The 18,956-nt window shown below is 43.6% G+C and overlaps 1 protein-coding gene across 4 annotated transcripts in view; it reads right to left on the reverse strand.

Annotated features, from left to right (window-relative positions):
• The window catches only part of HOMER1 (homer scaffold protein 1), a 163,433-nt gene that overhangs the window by 121,779 nt on the left and 22,698 nt on the right, over nt 1-18,956 (reverse strand). For 2 of the 4 annotated variants that reach the window (XM_004010210.5, XM_012180703.4), the window contains exon 1: nt 15,847-16,255. The exons of the other annotated variants lie outside the window; for them this stretch is intronic. In XM_004010210.5, the coding sequence (XP_004010259.1) occupies nt 15,847-15,851 (5 nt within the window). In that variant the 5' untranslated portion in view covers nt 15,852-16,255. Of the gene's footprint in view, nt 1-15,846; nt 16,256-18,956 lie in introns of those variants that run through there. 4 annotated transcript variants of the gene reach the window in all.

The raw sequence follows: 18,956 nt of genomic DNA on the forward strand, positions 1-18,956 counted from the left end.
TAAACACACAGATGGGCATCACCAGATACTCTGGGCAGGCCTAGAATCATGAAAGAAGAAGCCAAACAAACAAAAGGAACCCCAAAGAAAGCTTAGGGAATAGAAAACAAAAGAATCTCAAACTGATGACACATTGAGATAGAAGACTTGGAAATTTAAAATTCAGTGAAAATTTAAAATTCAATAACTGTTAGAAGATGAAGTCAAGGTAATTTCCTTCGAAGGCAAAAGAAAAAAAAACCTGGTAGGTTAGACAAAAAGGTTACTATCCAACTAACAGTTCATAAAGAGAAAAATAGAAGATGATTTTTTTTAATAGAAGGAAATTTCCCAAACTTATGGAAATTTACAGACCAAAATGGTCCACCAATGACCAAAAGAACAATTAAAAAAAAAAAAAAGCAAACAAAAAGCCCCACCCCACATGATCATGAAATTTTCCAACCACACAGGAAAAAATCCTAAAATGTTACAAAGTGGGGGAAGAGTAACACATGAAGGCAAAGAAAGGAATCAGAAACAAGCAGGCTTGAACAGGAACACCTGGAAACCAGAACAGATCTGTGCCTTCACAGGAATGACAGAAAATTACTTCCTGTCTAGAGATCTAGACTCAGTTGAGGGGGAGGGCACTTTCACGTATGTCTCAAGTTATCTCCTACCTAGTCATTTTCAGGTAACTACAAGAAAAGGAGCTTCAGTAAAATAAAAGAATAAATGAAGCAAGCAAGCACAGGGACCAGGAAATAAGATATGATGCCTGCCCATATTTCCCACCCCCCAAAAAAATTTAGGGAAAGTCTAATATGAGGCCTATATAATATGCCTAAAGAGTAACCAGTCCACATTGGAGCAGGAATGCAGAAGGCTACAGATTTTTAAAAGTTAAAAAAAAAAAACAACTGATATTTGAGCATTGGGAAAACATCCATAGGTATTTGATGGGGTATAGCAGGCAGAATTCTAAGATGGCTCCAGGAATACTGCCTCCTGGTGGACATTTTCTGCATAAAACTCTCCACCTGTGGAGAAGGGTTGCCTAGGACGGGATGTCACATGGGTAATTAGGTCACTAATTAGTTGACTTTCAACTTATCAGAAGGAAGGTTACCCTGAGTTACTAACTCAGGTTAGTAACTTATTTAGGTTACTAACTTATTTAGGTGAGTCCTTTAGAAGATGATAAAGAACTGAGAGGGGCTCCTGCTGGCCTTGAAGACATTGCCACTCCGAGTTCTATTTGTTGCTGTTGCTGTTTAATTGCTAAGTTGTGCCCAACTCTCTTGTGACCCCATGTACTGTAGCCCGCCATGCTCCTTAGCTGCAAGGTAATGAAAGCAGCCAACAACCATATGAGCGTTCAGGGAGATGCTGGTCCACAGGTAAGACTCTAGCCCCAGCTGCCACCTTGACTGCTGCCTCGTGAGACCCTGAGCAGAAGCTCCCATGAAGGTCCCTGGACTCCTGACTCACAAAAACTGAGGTAAGTGGGTGTTGTTTTACAGCCACCAAAATTGTGGTAACTGTCACACAGCAATAGAAAACTAACACTATAGCATGTGGACAAACTTAAGGCTATCTAAGCAGGATAAACAACTTAAAACAGAAATTACACTGCCTCCAAAAGCATAAAAAGTTCAGGAGTCAAAGCACTGCCAGGTGGTTTCAAAAATAATACATTCAGAAATGCCAGAAAGCAGAAGTCACTCTGCATGGGGGTAACTGGTAAGCACTGCCAGAAGTAATCAAGTTTAAAGAGACAGAGGTTAGTTTCAAGTGGACCTTTTAGCTTGTTAAAAAAAAAAAATTAAGAAGTCCAACCAGAGTTTCTCCCTTTAGTTCGAAATTACAATTTTTTACAGCTTGCAAGCGAAGAAAAAAAGGTTTCAAGAATCATTGAAGCTTTTGAATGGGCTTCATTCAAAAATGTATATGCTTCATTTTTCAAATGACGCTAAGTAAGGTCCTTGGACCAGCAGTATCAGCATCACCTAAGAATTTAATAGAGCAGCAAATTCGTGGGCCCCACTTACAGACCTACTGAATCAAAAACTCAGGCTGAAGTCTAGCAGTCTGTCTTTAACAAGCCCTCTAGGTGATTCGAATGCAAGTTCAGATTGAGAAGCACTACTCTAGTGTTCATTTCTGCCCATGCCCTGCCATGCTCTCTGGTCTTCCTGCTTGAGTCAAGAGTTTTCAGCACAGGGTTGTGAGAACTCTGGATATGAATGCCTTCAGGCAGGACGTGCTCTCTTCACTTTGCCACGGTCTCCACCAGTCCTTACTGACTTCTACCTTATACATTTTCTGCTCAGCCAATGATAACATTAGAGTTTGGGACCTCGGGGGGGGGGGGGGCATTCAGAAATAACAATTTTAAAACTGGATATGATATGGCCCAATGGACTCTTATGAATTCTAGCGAGGTAAACAACTTACAGCTGTCTCATGATTCAGAAATTGTACTACAGCCTGTAAGTGACCCCTCCACTTGCAAGTCTCATGGTCCATCATGAAGTTCTAGGAAACACGCTTTAAGATAACATCCCAAGCACTCTTATTCCAGACTGAGCTTCTCAGAGAAGGAGACCCTGCCCACTCACGTGTTCTTGAGGCTCACGTGTCCAGTAACTACAAACGCAGTTAACAGGGCTCTGACTGATGGAATTTACACTTTAGAATCAACTTCGGAAATCATACAAAACATATGTAGTAACATTTCAGTTCATTCATGAGAAAGACGTCAGTGTATTCAAAACAAAATGCACTGAGCAGAGATTTGAGTACACTAAAATCAGAATGCAGTTTCTTTCAGTACCATCTAAAAGGAAAACAAGATATGTTTAATTAAAACTCACTGTCAATTAAGACACTAAGCCTACATTAGACTTTTTTTTTTTTAAACTATGAGGGGTTACAAACCCCAGTCTAAATGAGTCTTGGGCTTTCCTGGTGGCTCAACGGTAAAGAATCCTTCTGCCAGTGCAAGAGACATGGGTTTGATCCCTGGGTTGGGAAGATCCCTTGGAGAAGGAAATGGCAACCGACTCCAGTATTCTTGCCTGGGAAATCCCATGGACAGAGGAGCCTAGTGGGCTAGAGCCCATGGGGTCACAAACAGCTGAACACAACTTAGTGACTAGTCAACAAAAAATGAGTCTCGGGGTCCCCTGAGCTAATGATACGGAGAAGGCAATGGCGCCCCACTCCAGTACTCTTGCCTGGAAAATCCCATGCGTGGAGGAGCCTGGTGGGCTGCAGTCCATGGGGTCACTAAGAGTCGGAAACGACTGAGCGGCTTCACTTTCACTTTTCACTTTCCTGCATTGGAGAAGGAAATGGCAACCCACTCCAGTGTTCTTGCCTGGAGAATCCCGGGGACGGGGAAGCCTGGTGGGGTGCCATCTATGGCGTTGCACAGAGTTGGACACGACTGAAGCGACTTAGCGGCGGCAGCAGCAGAGCTAATGATAAGAGCCCCTAGGAATCAGAGGATGGAGCACACGCTCTGCCAGGTATAACTGCCCCCAGGCACATCTTCCCTTTGAGCTCTGGCTCCTTAACCATAAAAGTGGAGATTAGTACTAACATTCTGATAACCAACACCAGAACTACTCCTTACTTAAACAAGAAGCAATATTTGCTATCACTGGAGTAATTACTTTAGCCAGTTTTGAAAAGAAAAACAAAATTTGAGATAAGTTAAAGTTGATACAAACACCTAAGTATTTATGCATATGTAGGAACAGTGACAGACCCCCTGATAACTTTGTATGGTAGACATTAGTAATTTTTAATACTCTCGCTCTTAAAACCCAAGATAACTTCTAAAACTTAATCACAAAGAAACTTAAAAGATTTGGAAAGACTCAAAAACAAAATTTCAGAATCGTTGTATCCAAGAAATAAACATGGTAACATTTTAATGAATTTTTCAAATCTTGTTATATATACAGTATGTATTTTGTATCGTTGTAAATATACAATTTTGCATCTTGGTCTCTAAGTAACCACTGCACCATCTTTGAAAACACTTTTCAGGCTAGCTTCCTACCACATGATTAGCCTATGGTTTACCCCATAAATCATACACTAAACACCCCAAATATTCTAATATGCCACCAAGTAAAACTAAGTGGCAATATTACCATTAATGTCTTACTTCCCTCACATTAACACAGGCATAGCAATAAATATCAATTCAGCATTAATAAAATACTAAATGAAAGCAACAGTGAAAACAGACAACTAAAGTCCCATATGTTATCAGTTGAATAAGGAAAAAGACAGCCCATGAAATCTAGAACCATTTTTTTTTAATCAACAGAACCTAATTGGGAGTGATTTGGGAGTCTTCCCATTCAGCTGAATGTATACAGATCCCTGGCAATACTTAGTAAACAAAAGTAGGTGGAATTCTCATTCTGTAAACATCAAAGGAGCTGGCAGGGTGATTAAGCAAAGCAAAACGCATGAATTTTAATGTTAAAACCCATATGACTGAGTTTCATACCTACAGAGTAAGACAGAAAATGGCAGTTTTAAAAGATAAGCAAAACGGAAGCACAGAAAGGTAAAGGGATAGGCTAAGTGTTAGTCGCTCAGTCATGTCCGACTCTTTATGACCCCGTGGACTGTAGCCCGCCGGGCTCCTCTGTCCATGGAATTCTCCAGGCAAGAATACTGGAGTGGGTTGCCATGTCCTACTCCAGGGGATCTTCCCAACCCAGGGATCAAACTTGGGTCTCCTGCACTGCAGGCAGATTCTTTACTGTCTGAGCCACTAGGGAAGCCCAAGAGGGTAGGCTACGGCCACTTGAATATTATTATACAGTTGCTTCAAATCAATAGCCCTAAGCTTAGTCATGTATAGACTTACCTTCCACGAAGGAACACGGACAGAAATTTTCTAATGTGAGTACTTTAAGCTCTTTGATAGTCAAATCCACTTACGATAACTTCCTAGAGACCGTTATTAAGAGCCTAATGAGGGAAACTGAAAGCAACTAGGGCAGAAAATTCCAACTCACAAAAAAGCCTTATTCAGAATAACCGTTTTAGATTTCTTAAATGAAACAGAAAGAAGGAAACACAACTTAAGACTGAGGCATGCTTAAAAGTAAAGATGAAAGATCCAACAATTTACCACGGAAATTTATTAGAAAAATAACTGGTACATCCAGCTTATACCCACCTGCTGCTGCTGCTAAGTCACTTCAGTCGTGTCCGACTCTGTGCAACCCCATAGACGGCAGCCCACCAGGCTCCCCCGTCCCTGGGATTCTCTAGGCAAGAACCCTGAAGTGGGTTGCCATTTCCTTCTCCAATGCATGAAAGTGAAAAGTGAAAGGGAAGTCGCTCAGTCGTGTCCAACTCTTAGCGACCCCATGGACTGCAGCCCAGCAGGCTCCTCTGTCCATGGGATTTCTGGGCAAGAGTACTGGAGTGGGGTGCCATTGCCTTCTCCGGCTAGGAATCACGATTTTCTGTACACTAAAAGTGGGGTCTAATTCCCCAAAACCTCTCAACTTACACTGTACATGTGTGCTTCGCTATGATCTAGGTGGTTAGGATGGAGAGGGCAGTGGCACCCCACTCCACTACTCTTGCCTGGAAAATCCCATGGACGGAGGAGCCTGGTAGACTGCAGTCCATGGGGTCGCTAAGAGTCGGACACGACTGAGCGACTTCACTTTCACTTTTCACTTTCATACACTGGAGAAGGAAATGGCAACCCACTCCAGTGTTCTTGCCTGGAGAATCCCAGGGACAGCAGAGTCTGGTGGGCTGCCGTCTATGGGGTCGCAGAGAGTCGGACACGACTGAAGTGGCTTAGCAGCAGCAGGTGGTTAGGAAATGCAATGCACAGTACCCAGAGAGACATGAACTTGGGCTATGGCTATCACCACCCTCCTACTAAAGTGAAAGTGAAAGTGAAGTCGCTCAGTCGTGTCCGACTCTTTGCGACCCGTGGACTATAGCCCACCAAGCTACTCCGTCCATGGGATTCTCCAGGCAAGAATACTGGAGTGGGTTGCCATTTCCTTCTCCAGGGGATCTTCTCAACCCAGGGATCGAACCCAGGTCTCCCACATTGCAGGCAGACGCTTTAACCTCAGCTCCACCAGGGAAGCCCTTAAATACAAGAATACAGTCTCTCAGAAAACCTCCTATAGAGACACAGAACTTCAGATCCAAGTACTAACATCAAAGATTTCAAGGGAGGAAAGGAAGCCAGGTTGAAAGAAGAAGGGGGAGGAGGCGGGAGAGGGGGGCGAAAGGGGTGGCCTTACAGACGTTTCCTGCCACCTACAGACACCCAGGCGTTATGGGACATTTCCCTAGGCTTCCAGAGAAGGGAGGACTGGAACTCGGCCCTACCAGAACCAGAATTTGAGTTCTCTGCCAAGAGGTGATCAGTCTCCAATCCTTAGCTCAGGCTGAGGGCCCTTCGACCAGATTCCTGCGTCCAGGACCGGGGGACTAGAAAACCAGGGAAGGATAGGAAGGGTTAAGGAGAGGAAAGAGAGAGGGAAGGTGCAAGAGGTCAATAAACTCTCTTGTTCCTTACCAGTCGGGGCACTCTAGGAGGAGGCCAGGGACAAAAGGGTCCCAGTTGCGGCCGCTGGGTCTGGTCCATTGGCAGGCAAGCTGGCCCCTGAGTACCCCGAGTGGTCAGGATGTCAGTCTCGGCAAAGAGGAGTCCCCGCCAGAGTCGCCATTTGTTGCAGGAAGAGGGACCCCTTCCAGGGCCCGAAACTGGGCTATTGTCTAACACTCGGAAATGAATTGTCCAAGGAGACACATGTGCTGACAAAGCAAGAGATTTTACTGGGAAAGGGCACCCGGGTGGAGAGCAGCAGGGTAAGGGAACCGAGGAGAACTGCCCTCCTACTAAAGACAGGGACAAATGAGGAGCAATCCTTTTGCAGACGGGGTGGCAGTCAAGAGCATTCTCTTCTCAGACCTCTGGACCCTGCGGCACGTGACCATGTGCATCAGACTCGACATAACACACATGATTTAAAACAACCTCACAAAGGAGCAAAAGCTGCTTTGATAGGTGTTTAATTTCTGTAGAACTCTTGTTCAGTAATTTTATAAAAAGTCCTCGGTTCTTAAAACTGCTCTGCCTTGAGGAACTGGTGTCAACTCTTTTCAAAGGTAACATGGAAGAGCTTCATGTTTTATGAAAGAACATTAAAAAAAAATGTCCAAAAAGCAAAGCAATTTTTTAAAAGCTAATATTGTGTTAAAGGATTAAAGCGATTTTTCAAAAGTGAGAGAAAGTGCAAAAGTAAACTGTACTACGAAGAGAAAGTATTGAGTAGACTGCTAATTTTTTGGATTTTAGAATTTTATTTTCTGATACAAAAAAGAAAACTGACTTTGCCATCTGCCAGTAGCTTACCATTAAAGAGAAAAGAGAGTTATATGTAAATGAAATCCAGATCCTAAGTCAAATGTTTGTTTTACATATTTGAAAGTTTTTTAGCTTCACCAAAGCCATATTGGGCTCACAATTAGTCACTGGGGTGGGGGGTGGGGGGGTGGGGGTGTGGGAAGAAACCTCACAAGAATGCTTTGGTTTTTTCTCTTTGCAAGGTCATGAAAAAGCAATTTCAGTTTTGTGCCTGTACAAGTAATTCTTAATTATACTTGTCCCTGTAAAATTAATTCTAAATTATACCTACTAGGGAAATGAAATTTGTAAAAACCTTTAAAAAGAAAAAAAAATAAATCAATAAAAAATACAAGTGGAGGGTAATGACAAACCACACAATAAAATAGAACACATACATGTGATTAATTTCAATCTCTTCCCTAAAGAATACTGCTTAAAACAAGCAGCACCAATTCTCATCAATTTCACCTTTTTTATCAGACATTAGGGAGCACAGAAACGACCAATAGTGTTAGACTTACAATGGAGAAAGGAAAATCAAACTGTAATTAAGAGCACAAGTTCACTGATACATGTCTCTTTTAACAGAGTGATAATGGATGTCCTAATTTTATAGTATATATAGAGATGTTGTAAAAATTAACATTTTAACCTCAAAGATTCAGTTCTATATGATTGTATTTACATGTTAAAGACCACCGAATGATTAGCCTTTAAAAAGTTTTACCTACACTTGAAATGCCCATTAAGTAAGATTCAGAAACTTCATCTCAATTCTCATAGATGGGCTAAAATGAATATAAATACTGCCTTACCACATGGATTCTTTTGAAATGAAGGTACTTAATGAGCATGAAACCTTATACCATCTTAAAAAGTACTCAACTTTTCAAACCTTAACAGAGAAGCACTTTTGATTTCTAGGAAAATCTCAATCATCCCACAAACATAATGACTCTTGTGTACTACAGGGTCACTTTACTGTGTAAGCCATGGGTCATTACAAATATGCCACGCAAGCAGGAACTGCACATTTCACTCAACTAAACAGAGCCTGAGAAATAAAGCTGTCTAAAATGTCTTATATTCAGTCATTTCAAAATTATATCAGCACACACGTAAATATTTGAAACTCACTTTCCCTACTCGTCCATCCAGTGCATCTGATTAATCAAAAATGACAAAACAAAACCATGGATTAACTACAAAAAAATATTTCAACTAAACATCGTTAAGTTTGGAAAAACAGACGCACGGCAGTAGCAATGTTGGACCTTTTGAGACTCGACCACCTTTTCATCTGAAACATTTAACCACTTAAAACTAAACTCAGTTTACAACTATGTATAAAGACACTTCTGTCAACCCCTTAACTGCCATGAACAACAAGGTAATATCCTAAATGCGCTTTCATGATTCTCCAAAACCCTAAAAAGAAAAATCACACTGGTCAGATTCATACTGTGCCTTCACTTCAAAATTATTAAACACATCCGAACCAAAATTAAGAGATTCCCCCAAACACACTCTTTATACATGTATATTTTGAAAAGGATTTTTTTAGTGTATACACTTACTTGTCCATGATAGGTTTGCAAGTTGGCTGTGAGTTTAGTAATTCTATTCTAGAGCCAAGAAAAACAAAAGAAAATTACAAGTGAAAGACATAAACACAGGTTCAATAAGGATATTTTCTAAAAGGATTAACGTCTATATAATGTAACTAATCAAAAATGAGACGCCTTGTTGGGCTTTTTTGGGAGGGGGGTGATGTTTGTGATTCCTTGTTTTTTGACTGAAGCACAGCTGATTTCCAGTGTTTTGTTGGTTTCAGATGTACAGAGAAACATGAGACAAACCCTACCTAGCAGATGGATGTGGTACCAAGACACGTGGCTGTAAGCGTCCAAAGGGTAAAGACCAAGGAAGTCAAAGGAAGACTTTCCATTCAATGTGCCCCTTCAACGGGCTTGAGGAGGGAAGGCAGGGTCCCTGTTGTTTATTAATTACATAATCACATCCTAACACGCCACCCAGTCAATAGTCTCTCACTAGTGTCTGACTCTTTATGATTCCATGGACTGTAGCCTGCCAGGCTCCTCTGTCCACGAATATTGGAGTGGGTTGCCATTTCCCCCTCCAGGCTCTCCCGCATTGCAGGCAGACTCTTTACCATCTGAGCCACCAGGAAATTCCTCAAAAAAGAAAACACCAAATACATCATCTTCCACATCCATTCTGCCTCCTAAATGATCCAGCTCTAACATTTGCTCCCCTCAAAAGTCAATTTCCATATATATATAAAGTAACCAAACTTGGCTTGTTGATACCCCCTTACTAACAGCTTCCTGCAAGTACTCAAGTACATTAATCTTGATACTCCTACTCTAATTCAGTTTCGTACTCTGCTGAAAACGTAACTATTCAAAAAGTTTTTATTTTCATTTTAAAACTCTAGGATCTAGTTTTTGACAAGACCTTATATATCTTATTTCTAAGTTTAAGTAATAATCTCCTACATTTTGGCATGATAACACAATTTGCTATGCCATACAGAGGTCCTGTTACCGGTCAGCTGAGAGTGGATGTCCTAACCAGCCCATCACCACAAAACTGGAAGAGAAAATTTCTCTCCTCCTTCAAATCGCAGGGCAGGGTGCGGGGGTTGCGGGGGGGAGGGCAGTGCTCAGATAAGCATCATCAACCCCAATACTGAAGGAAAGAGAAGCTGGGAAGCAGGAAGGAAAAGTGCAGAAGCAAAGTTAAGGAGATGGTAGAACTGGAGGTGGAACAGACTGACATTTTTTCCACTGCCTGGAAGTGAGTAAATGTCTGTAAGCCCTGGAGGAAAGCCCTGAGGGTCCACGGCTATTATCTGTGCCTGCATCATTAGGCCAAGGGAAAGGGGGATGGAGCAGCAAGAATAAAAGGAAATAAGAACAAAAAGGAGCTGGTTAAAAGCCCTTACTGTGTGGAACAGGAGGTTAGAGATTAGGGTAAAAGAAACAGCAAGAGTCCTCTCGTTCATGTGTAACACGCTACCTGGAAAAACCCCGAAAACAGAAAAGGAGTTCTTTCAAATTTCAATTAAGAGTGAGGGCTCAGTTACTCCATTAATATCTTAAAAGATAAACCTATTCTCATGAAAGTTCTCATTACAAGAAAAACAAGCTTTAACAAGATGAGGGGATGGATGTTAGCTGGACCTGCGGTCATTTCACAACACAGACACAGGCTCCCACATGCTCACTGTTAACGCTGTGCATCTTACAATAATACAATGTTACTTGTCAATTATATTGCAATAAAGCAGGGGGGGGGGACCCATTCTCAAAACATGCAAACTCTTCTACGCTTCTTACAGTGGATGGCCTCCCAGTAGATTGATATATATAAAATTACAATTCTGTTTAATCACAAGTCAAATAACTTTTTAGCATACAAGGCAAATCTTACCAGCAACTCCATGTACCCTTTAACTTACTTCTTGGGGAATTCCAAAACATTCTATCTCCATGCAATTTGTATGCCAGCAAGAAAGTCCTTTTTAAACTCCCAAATTCACTATTTCATGGCCCTTCTGAGTGTGTGGCTCTGCTAGGAACATACCATGCTGCTTCCTGCATTTTGACCTCTGCACATAAAATTCACTGGTCCTTAAAAAAAAAAGTCCTACTCAGACAACCACACACAACCCAACACCATCCCTCCTCTCCTAACACCCTGGAATTTTCCAGGCCTGGCTGGCTATCCACTTCCGCTATCAAGTCATGCTTTATTGTCCAAGTTTTGTGTTTTCACAGGATGCAATGTACAAAGCCAAAATTTAAATATTTAAAACTGTTTTCTCAATCTACTTCCCTGACCTTTCAAGTAACTATTTTTCTTAAAACACTCCATTGGTTCCCAGAGCTAAGAGCAGTGTTTTTCAAAATACCATTGCTAGTCCTGGGATGTTAACTCAATTTATTGCATTTCAACCATTGTTCTTTCTTAGACTAGAAAATACTAGAGTGCATCACACAAAGGGTGTTTTTTCATATTTTATCATTTACATATGTGTGCACTAGGTTGTAAGGTAAAAATGTATTATCTTACTATAACAGGTCACTGTTCAAAAAAGCCTGAAACAGACCAACTTTTGTTTGGTCCACAAGGCCTTCTAACCTGAGCCCTGTGTAAGACTCTGGGCCTGTCTCTTGCTGTACCCCATAAAGCCAAGTTCACCAAGTCAAATTATTTTGCAGTTCCTTGTCTTAATTCCTGGACACCCAGAGGCAAGTCTAGGTCAGTCCCGTGTGGGGTCACTGCTCCCTTCTCCTGGGTCCTGGTGTGCACAAGGACCTGCAAGAGTCTGTTTGACTCCTGAAAGTCCGTTTGAGCCATGAAATTCAAAGATGCTTGCTTCTTGGAAGAAAAGCTATGACCAAACTAGACAGCATATTGAAAAGCAGAGACATTAGGTTGCCAACAAAGGCCCGTCTAGTCAAAACTATGGTTTTTCCAAAAGTCATGTATGGATGTGAGAGTTGGACTCTAAAGAAAGCTCATCGCCAAAGAATTGATGCTTTTGAACTGTGGTGTTGGAGAAGACTTTTGAGAGCACCTTGGACAGCAAGGAGATTCAACCAGTCAATCCTAAAGGAAATCAGTCCTGAATATTCATTGGAATATTTACACTTCTAAAGCTGAAATTTCAATCCTTTGGCCACCTGATGCAAAGAACTGACTCACTGGAAAAGACCCTGATGCTGGGAAAGATTGAGGGTGGTAGGAGAAGGGGACAACAGAGGATGAGATGGCTGGATGGCATCACCGACTTGATGGACGTGAGTCTGAGTAAGCTCAGGGAGTTGGTGATGGACAGGGAAACCTGGCATGCTGCAGTCCACAGACTTACAGAGTCGGACACGACTGAGTGACTGAACTGAACTGTGTTAATGCTGTCAACCACACCGTTTCCTCTGCCTTGAAGGCTACTTGTCTACAAGGCTCACCTGTGCCCAGTTCTCATTATTTAATATGGATTACCTCCTCCACAAAAGTTTTATGCTTCTCTCAGCAGTTAATGCCACATGCACACTTACTTTGTATCTCTATGATACCTACGATTCAGTCCCTTAGGCATTCCACTGTACTTATTAATTTTAGGCTTGACTGTTGACCCAACTTCTAAACAATAAACTCCCTAAAGGAAGGAGCACATTTTACTAGTCTATGTATCAGCAGCACTGAGCTGCTCCATACGGCACATGATAGAGGTTCAAAACAGGTAAAATGAACAAATAATTAAGACTTCCATCTAACTTCTCTGATGTTAGAAATGTGAGTGGTTGCCCTTGCAACCATGCCCATTCAGACTGCAGTGCTGGATCGAGACTTCTGCATCTTAGCTACAGTTCCCGGAGAGCAGCACCCAGTAGCCTGAGACAGAAAGAGATGTCTGCTTGGCTCCCAGAAAAGAAGGTTCAGATTGCAATGTGGCAGCACCCACTTCCATGTTTCAGGAAGTTATCTGGGGAAGGCAGAGCAGAAGGCTTCTCCAGGCGTCCACCCACAGGTGAGTTAAGTCAGAAACAGTGTTATCAACCTTACTGGCAGGGAAAAATCACATTTTAAAAATAACTCACTCTTAATAAGACAGGGGAGGGGATTCTCCCTTGTTGAGGTCAAAAAGCTGGCAATATGAGCTAAGCAAAACAAAAGGTAGCATGAAATACCTCATCGAAATTTTATGATCTCTGTTGCCTACTCTAATCATTCCAAAATAGCTCCTGACTCACTGCTCTCTTTAGGAGATACTACATGGAGGACTGGCGGTCATACCTAACAGGGACTCCTCGCTGGGGTTTGGAAGCTTTTCCAAGACTTTACCTAACATGCATGCTCTCATTTTTAGGGGTTCTGATACACCTGTTTCACAAACCAATCCTTCAACTGTCTTCACTGTAATTAAGACAGTTCAGGCAGCATCCAAGACACTTTGACAGATTCTGCCAACTGTCAGTTCCAGCTGTTCTTTTCCATTTCCCCCAGAGTTCATAAACTCCTATTACAAGAGCCTTAGATTTGTTTTTCTGCCTGATCTAATCACTCATTTTCTTGCAAAAATCGTTCCTTTTGTTTCAATTTTGCCCCTAGACTTGCAATTATATCCAAAATTAAAGCAAAGGTAAACTTCTATTATGATCTAACATTAGTCAAAAAATATATTCATAAAACGTGAAACTCTTCATCCACAGTATTAAAGTCTTAGATACCAGTCAGAGTAAGTACTTTAGGATTGCCTAGGTAAAAACTTTGAAGGCCATTTAAAGCTCTGTTTCCTTTTGGTTTAAGTAGGTGCAGGAGGCTATGTTTATTCCATAGTTATTAGGTACAAACACGGACCAAGTGTGGAAACTTCCACAAATGCCTTCTCTCAACAACTCAGATGAAACAGGTCACTGTTAGTGAGAAAGAGTCATAGCCCCAAATACAGACTTGCAGAAAAATTATGCCATAAATATTTGTTCCTTTGCCTCTCCAGTCAACTTTTAAGAATTTATTAAGGACAAATACGCTAGTTTATAAATATATTTTATTACACTTTAGTATGTTAAAGGTGTGGGACTTATTTTCATGCTTTGAAGACCAGTGTTCTTTGTATTAAGTTCCTCTCAAGCTTCCCTTAGTAAAACCATGGACATTCATGCAGCTTAAAGGTTGTGGAAAACTGATTTTTTTTCACGATGCTACCACTCCACAGCCTACAGAGAACTCAGCCTTCAGCATGAAAAACTGCTACTTGATTTTTCTTCTCTGACACGTTTTAAACAGAAGGGCTGCAGACTCTCAAGGGAAGCCATATTTCAAAGATTCTGAACAGGAGTTATTTTTCAGTATTGTCTCTTATTAAAATTGGTACAATTCATCCAAAACATTTTTCAAATGCCATTATTTTCCAGCTTACATGCTTAACAACTGCTTAGAGAAAGCAATCTCTCCATCTGAGAGATTTGCTTCAAGAAACAAACCAGCAATTACAAAAATAGAGGAGAAAGAAATAATTCATTTTTACAGACTGGAAAAAAAAACGTAAAACTCACCTAAGACTTTCATTTTACAGATTAGAAAACAAGAGTCCACAAAGGTCAAGCAATCTGCCTCAGATCACCAAGCTACTAATAGCAACACTAGAAATAGAATGAGGCATTTTAATTGCTTAGTATCCCAAATCATGCAGGTTATATGTATTCTCATCACTTTGTCACTGAAGTTTTACAAACAAGTATTGCTCTTTTTCATCAATTCCTGATGAAGGATTCCTACCACACATTCTTAACATTTTCAAACTTATTCAAGTTAATAAACTTCAAGTTTTAACTCCAACAAAAAAGGCAGTACTATTAAGAACTTTCCTCTGAACATTTTAAGAACGAAAGTTTAGATATGCACACCCCTAAACTGTGAATTTCCATGTCTATCTTTTCAATCTCTCTCCTTTAACTATACTTCAGATATCTTTATTCAACCATAATTAAAAAGAAAGAAAATTCTGGAAGTTCCTCTTTGACAAAAAGCATTGCCAAAAAAAAAAAAAAAAATCTATCAATGAAACAAACCAGATCATTACTCTATTAATATATTACAGATATCTGGCTTAAATTAGGAGAAATCACAAGCATTTTATCAAGTTATTGTGTAAAGAGTGAATAAAAGGTTGAAAAATGCACTCTTTTTTGACTTTGGATCTGAAAGAAGGTGTAGACCTGGCACTTAACACAAACTGAAGAGCTGATCCTAAAAGCCAAAAAACAGAGAAGTGAACAAGTTCTTTCAGCAAAAAGCTGTTTCCTATTCAGGCTCTGATGTCCAACTAAGTGCAGGGCACTGTGGAGTCCTTCTAAGACTTTCAGATTTTCGTTTTTTAATGCCCCCAGTAAGTCAATTCTATAGATTTTTGCTTTGGCTACTCAAGGGCAAAACAGAGGGCACAGTGAGAACAATTTACCCTGGATCCTTTTCAAGGACTGGACTCTAACCTACCCACTACGTTATAATTGTCCTTTGTGCACCTGATCATTCTCAAAGCCCTGAGAGCATTCAGGGCTTCTCTTTAAAGATACCGGCAATAAAATCTAAGACGACACGACTTTTGATTACAAACTGCTGCCGCACTCCGACCAGGAAAGCGCAGAACGTGTGGTCTTCTTAAATATCAGTAATAAAACTATATTCTGGTTACAGTGATAGACGTATGTTCCTTAATTACGGCCTCTGGTGTCACTCTACAAAAACAACTTCTTAAAAGGCTAACATACCTATATTTTTAAACTAAAACTAGCTTAGCAAGGTGGCAAGTATGTTTGAAAAGCTAAAACAAAGACAATTCACCACCACCGCTCAATAACACACAAACATAAACAGACTCCAAGGGGGTTAAGCACAAAAATCCTTACCCCATTTTGCCCAATGAAAACTTGCTTGTAAGTTCCTGCTCTTATGCTACGGAATAACTTCCAAATGAATTTCTCCGTCTGTTGTTTCGCAGTTGCTTTTCCACCCCCGAGATCCTTTTCTGGAGGTATTTCAATGTAGCTGAAAATTCAGTTAGTTCCCTTAGGTAAAATTATTTCTCTCTGGGAAATACCAAAACGTTCGAACAGAGGTGGCATTTGCTTATTAGAGTTAAAATGCTGCGCGGAGGAAACGGCGGTGAACTTTATTCCACAAAACGAATCTACGTGTCGGAAAACGCAGAATCCAGCTTCACGGAGTCCTGTAAAACATGAGCTTGGTGGTCATTTCGCTCATGTCCTCCTCCACACTCAGGGAGAGCCCAGGTAACTCGGCCTTTTCGGTGCTACTAAGGCTGCGGGTTCAAATTTCTCCACCACACCAGGTTCCTGGGGGTGGAGCGTGCAACCCAATGCGACGTGCACTTGAGAGATCCCTACGAGAAAATAATCCTAAAAGCAGCAATGCCACTGCTTCCCTGCGCAGACATTAGAAAAAAGCTATGTAGAAAAACCTCTTCGACGTGCAAACCCGGCAGCTCGGGACGCGCTCGGCACTCCACATTGGAATCTGTCTTTAATTTTTTTCCCCTTCCTAAGACTGGGAGCAGAGAGGAGGCGGGGAGGAGGAAGAAAAGGCTGGGCAGGATCGATTCACTCTCCCGAGGAGAACACACGGAGCCATTTCCAGGCTGGCAGCAGGCTGGGGGCGCAGCGCACCCGGGGAGCAGCGGGAGGGGGCCCGATCCCACCCCCCTCAGCCCCTGCCCGCCCCCCGCCGCCGAGCACAATGGAGCCTGGCTCCCACCCGGCCCTTCATTCGCGGCTGTCCCTTGTCCCTCCGTTCCTCGGAGCGCTGCAGGTCCAAGCTCCGGCGGCGGCGAATGAATGAATCAGAGAAGCCAAGCCCCACGCTGCTCCCGGCACGCTGTTCCCCCAGCTCGCGGGCGGGCCGAGCAGCCGCGGAGCACGGGGCTGACGGGTCGACCGGCGCCCGCCCGAGCCGAGGCGGGAGGCTGGTCCCGCGCCGGGGTCGGGGGACCGGGGCTCGACGCCGCGGAAGAGCCGCGGCTCCAGCGCCCCACCCCTGCTCCTCTCCGCTCCCGCTCCGCGCCGCTGCCACACGCCGCCTCACAGTGCCCGGGCCCCGCCGCTGCCTCCTCACACTCCCATCACCACCCGCCTCCGCCGGACTCCAGCTCCCGCTCGGCGGAGCAGCGCTAGCCCGGCGGCCCGCAGCCCGCCGCCGCCTCCGCCTCCAGCCGCCGCTTCCCGGGTCAGCGCCGCCCGCGAGAGGCGAGCGCGGCAGTGGAGCGGGCTGCGGGGGGCGGGGAGGGGCGGGGAGAACGGGAAGCAGCGCGGCCCCTCCCCCTGCTCGCGGGAGGGGGCGGGAAGCCGCGGCCGCCGCGGGGAACGGCCGGGAGCTGGGGCGCGGGCCGGTCCCGAGGAGCCGGTGGGGCCCTGCAGGGAGCGAGAGGAGGCGGCGGCTGCGAGCGCGCCGGGAGGCCGGTAGTCGGGGGCCGAACCGGCCCTCGTGGGGAGCCAGGCCGGTCCGCAGGCCCAGCGGTCCGTCCTTCCCTTCTTTCCCCCCTCCCCTAGGGGCCGGCGGCGGGCGCTTCGCTTCTCTGCTGGCTCCCGGCCCGGCTCCGGGCCTCCACCGGTTCCTCTGCGCCCCACGCCAGGTGCTCGCGCTGTGTCTCCATCCTCCCCGCAGGAGGACCTTTAAATAGCGACGTCAGCGCGCTCCTCTGCGCACCCACGTCACCCGCCGCTCACGTCACCGGGGTGCGGGGGATGATGTCACGCGGCCGGAAGTACTGCTAAATTAGGGACGGAGCAGGGGGAGGAGGACTCGGCGAGCTCTTCTGTGCCCACCTGCTCTCGCTTCTCCTTAAAGGCCAAAGCGCAGGAGATAGCCGAGAGGAGCGCCGGGAGGAGGAGATTTCCTTGCCACAAATGTGCCAAACACGAGTGAATCATTCATAGCAACAGTGCCGAAGTGTCAAGCGGGTGATATCCTATCTCCCACTCCCACCCCTGGTGCAGCAGCCTTCCCGGGCTTCTCAAGTCCCCACCAGCGCGGAAATGTGGGAGGAGAGCCTGAGCACAGTGGTAAATGTGTTTCCAGCAAGACTTGGGGAAAATAACCTTAATTTTCAAAGGAGTTATCAACTGCTATTCTGGACTTAGTAGTCTTTAAAACTTTTTTCTTTCTTTCTTAGTGGGTACCCCAAATCACGAAAGAATAAAGATTGGTGTCATGAACAGTATTATAATGCTAAGAAGGCTAGTAATGTAGGGGGCATCAAATGATGTAAACGTTTTCATTGAGAAGCAGCAGTGTTTTGGCATAGGATTGTGAGTCAGTCTTGACTTCATTCCCTCGTAATTATCGTCGTGGACATAGCAAATCCCAGTGTACCTTTTCAGTTCTGATTTATCAAGAATATGAGTTTAACCCTATGGAAATGGAAAATATCACCAAGTGCTTTTTTTATTTAAGTATTCGCACAAGTACATTTAGACTATTTTTGTCTTCCTTAGTTTTGACCCTGTAACATAACACATTTCTTATTATCTCTTGTTTTCATTTCCTATATGACAATGGGTTTCCCAGGTGGTAAAGAACCCGCCTGCCAATGCAGGTTAGGCGTAACCCAGTTCGATCCCTGGGTTGGGAAGATCCCCTGGAGTAGGAAATGGCAACCCATTCCAGTATTCTTGCCTGGAGAATTCCATGGACCGAGGAGCCTGGCAGGCTACAGTCCACGGGGTTGCACGGAGTCGGACACGACTGAGTGGCTTAGCACACAGTAGGTGGGAAGGATGAGGAGCCACATGTCTGTAGGTTTACTGCTATATGTGTGTTTGTGTCTCTAATCATACTATGAATGCTCTTCAAATTGCAAATGACTACAGAGTTTTTTAAATGTCCCCATTATTTCATAGTTTATTATTAGGTTGACTCAAATAATGAACATTGATTTGATCTGATTTAACATGATAATCATGGCCCAGGAATAGAATCACTACATAATGCCAAAGGCTATTGC

Source organism: Ovis aries, chromosome 7 (genome assembly GCF_016772045.2).
Source record: "Ovis aries strain OAR_USU_Benz2616 breed Rambouillet chromosome 7, ARS-UI_Ramb_v3.0, whole genome shotgun sequence".
Classification (NCBI taxonomy): Eukaryota; Metazoa; Chordata; class Mammalia; order Artiodactyla; family Bovidae; genus Ovis; species Ovis aries.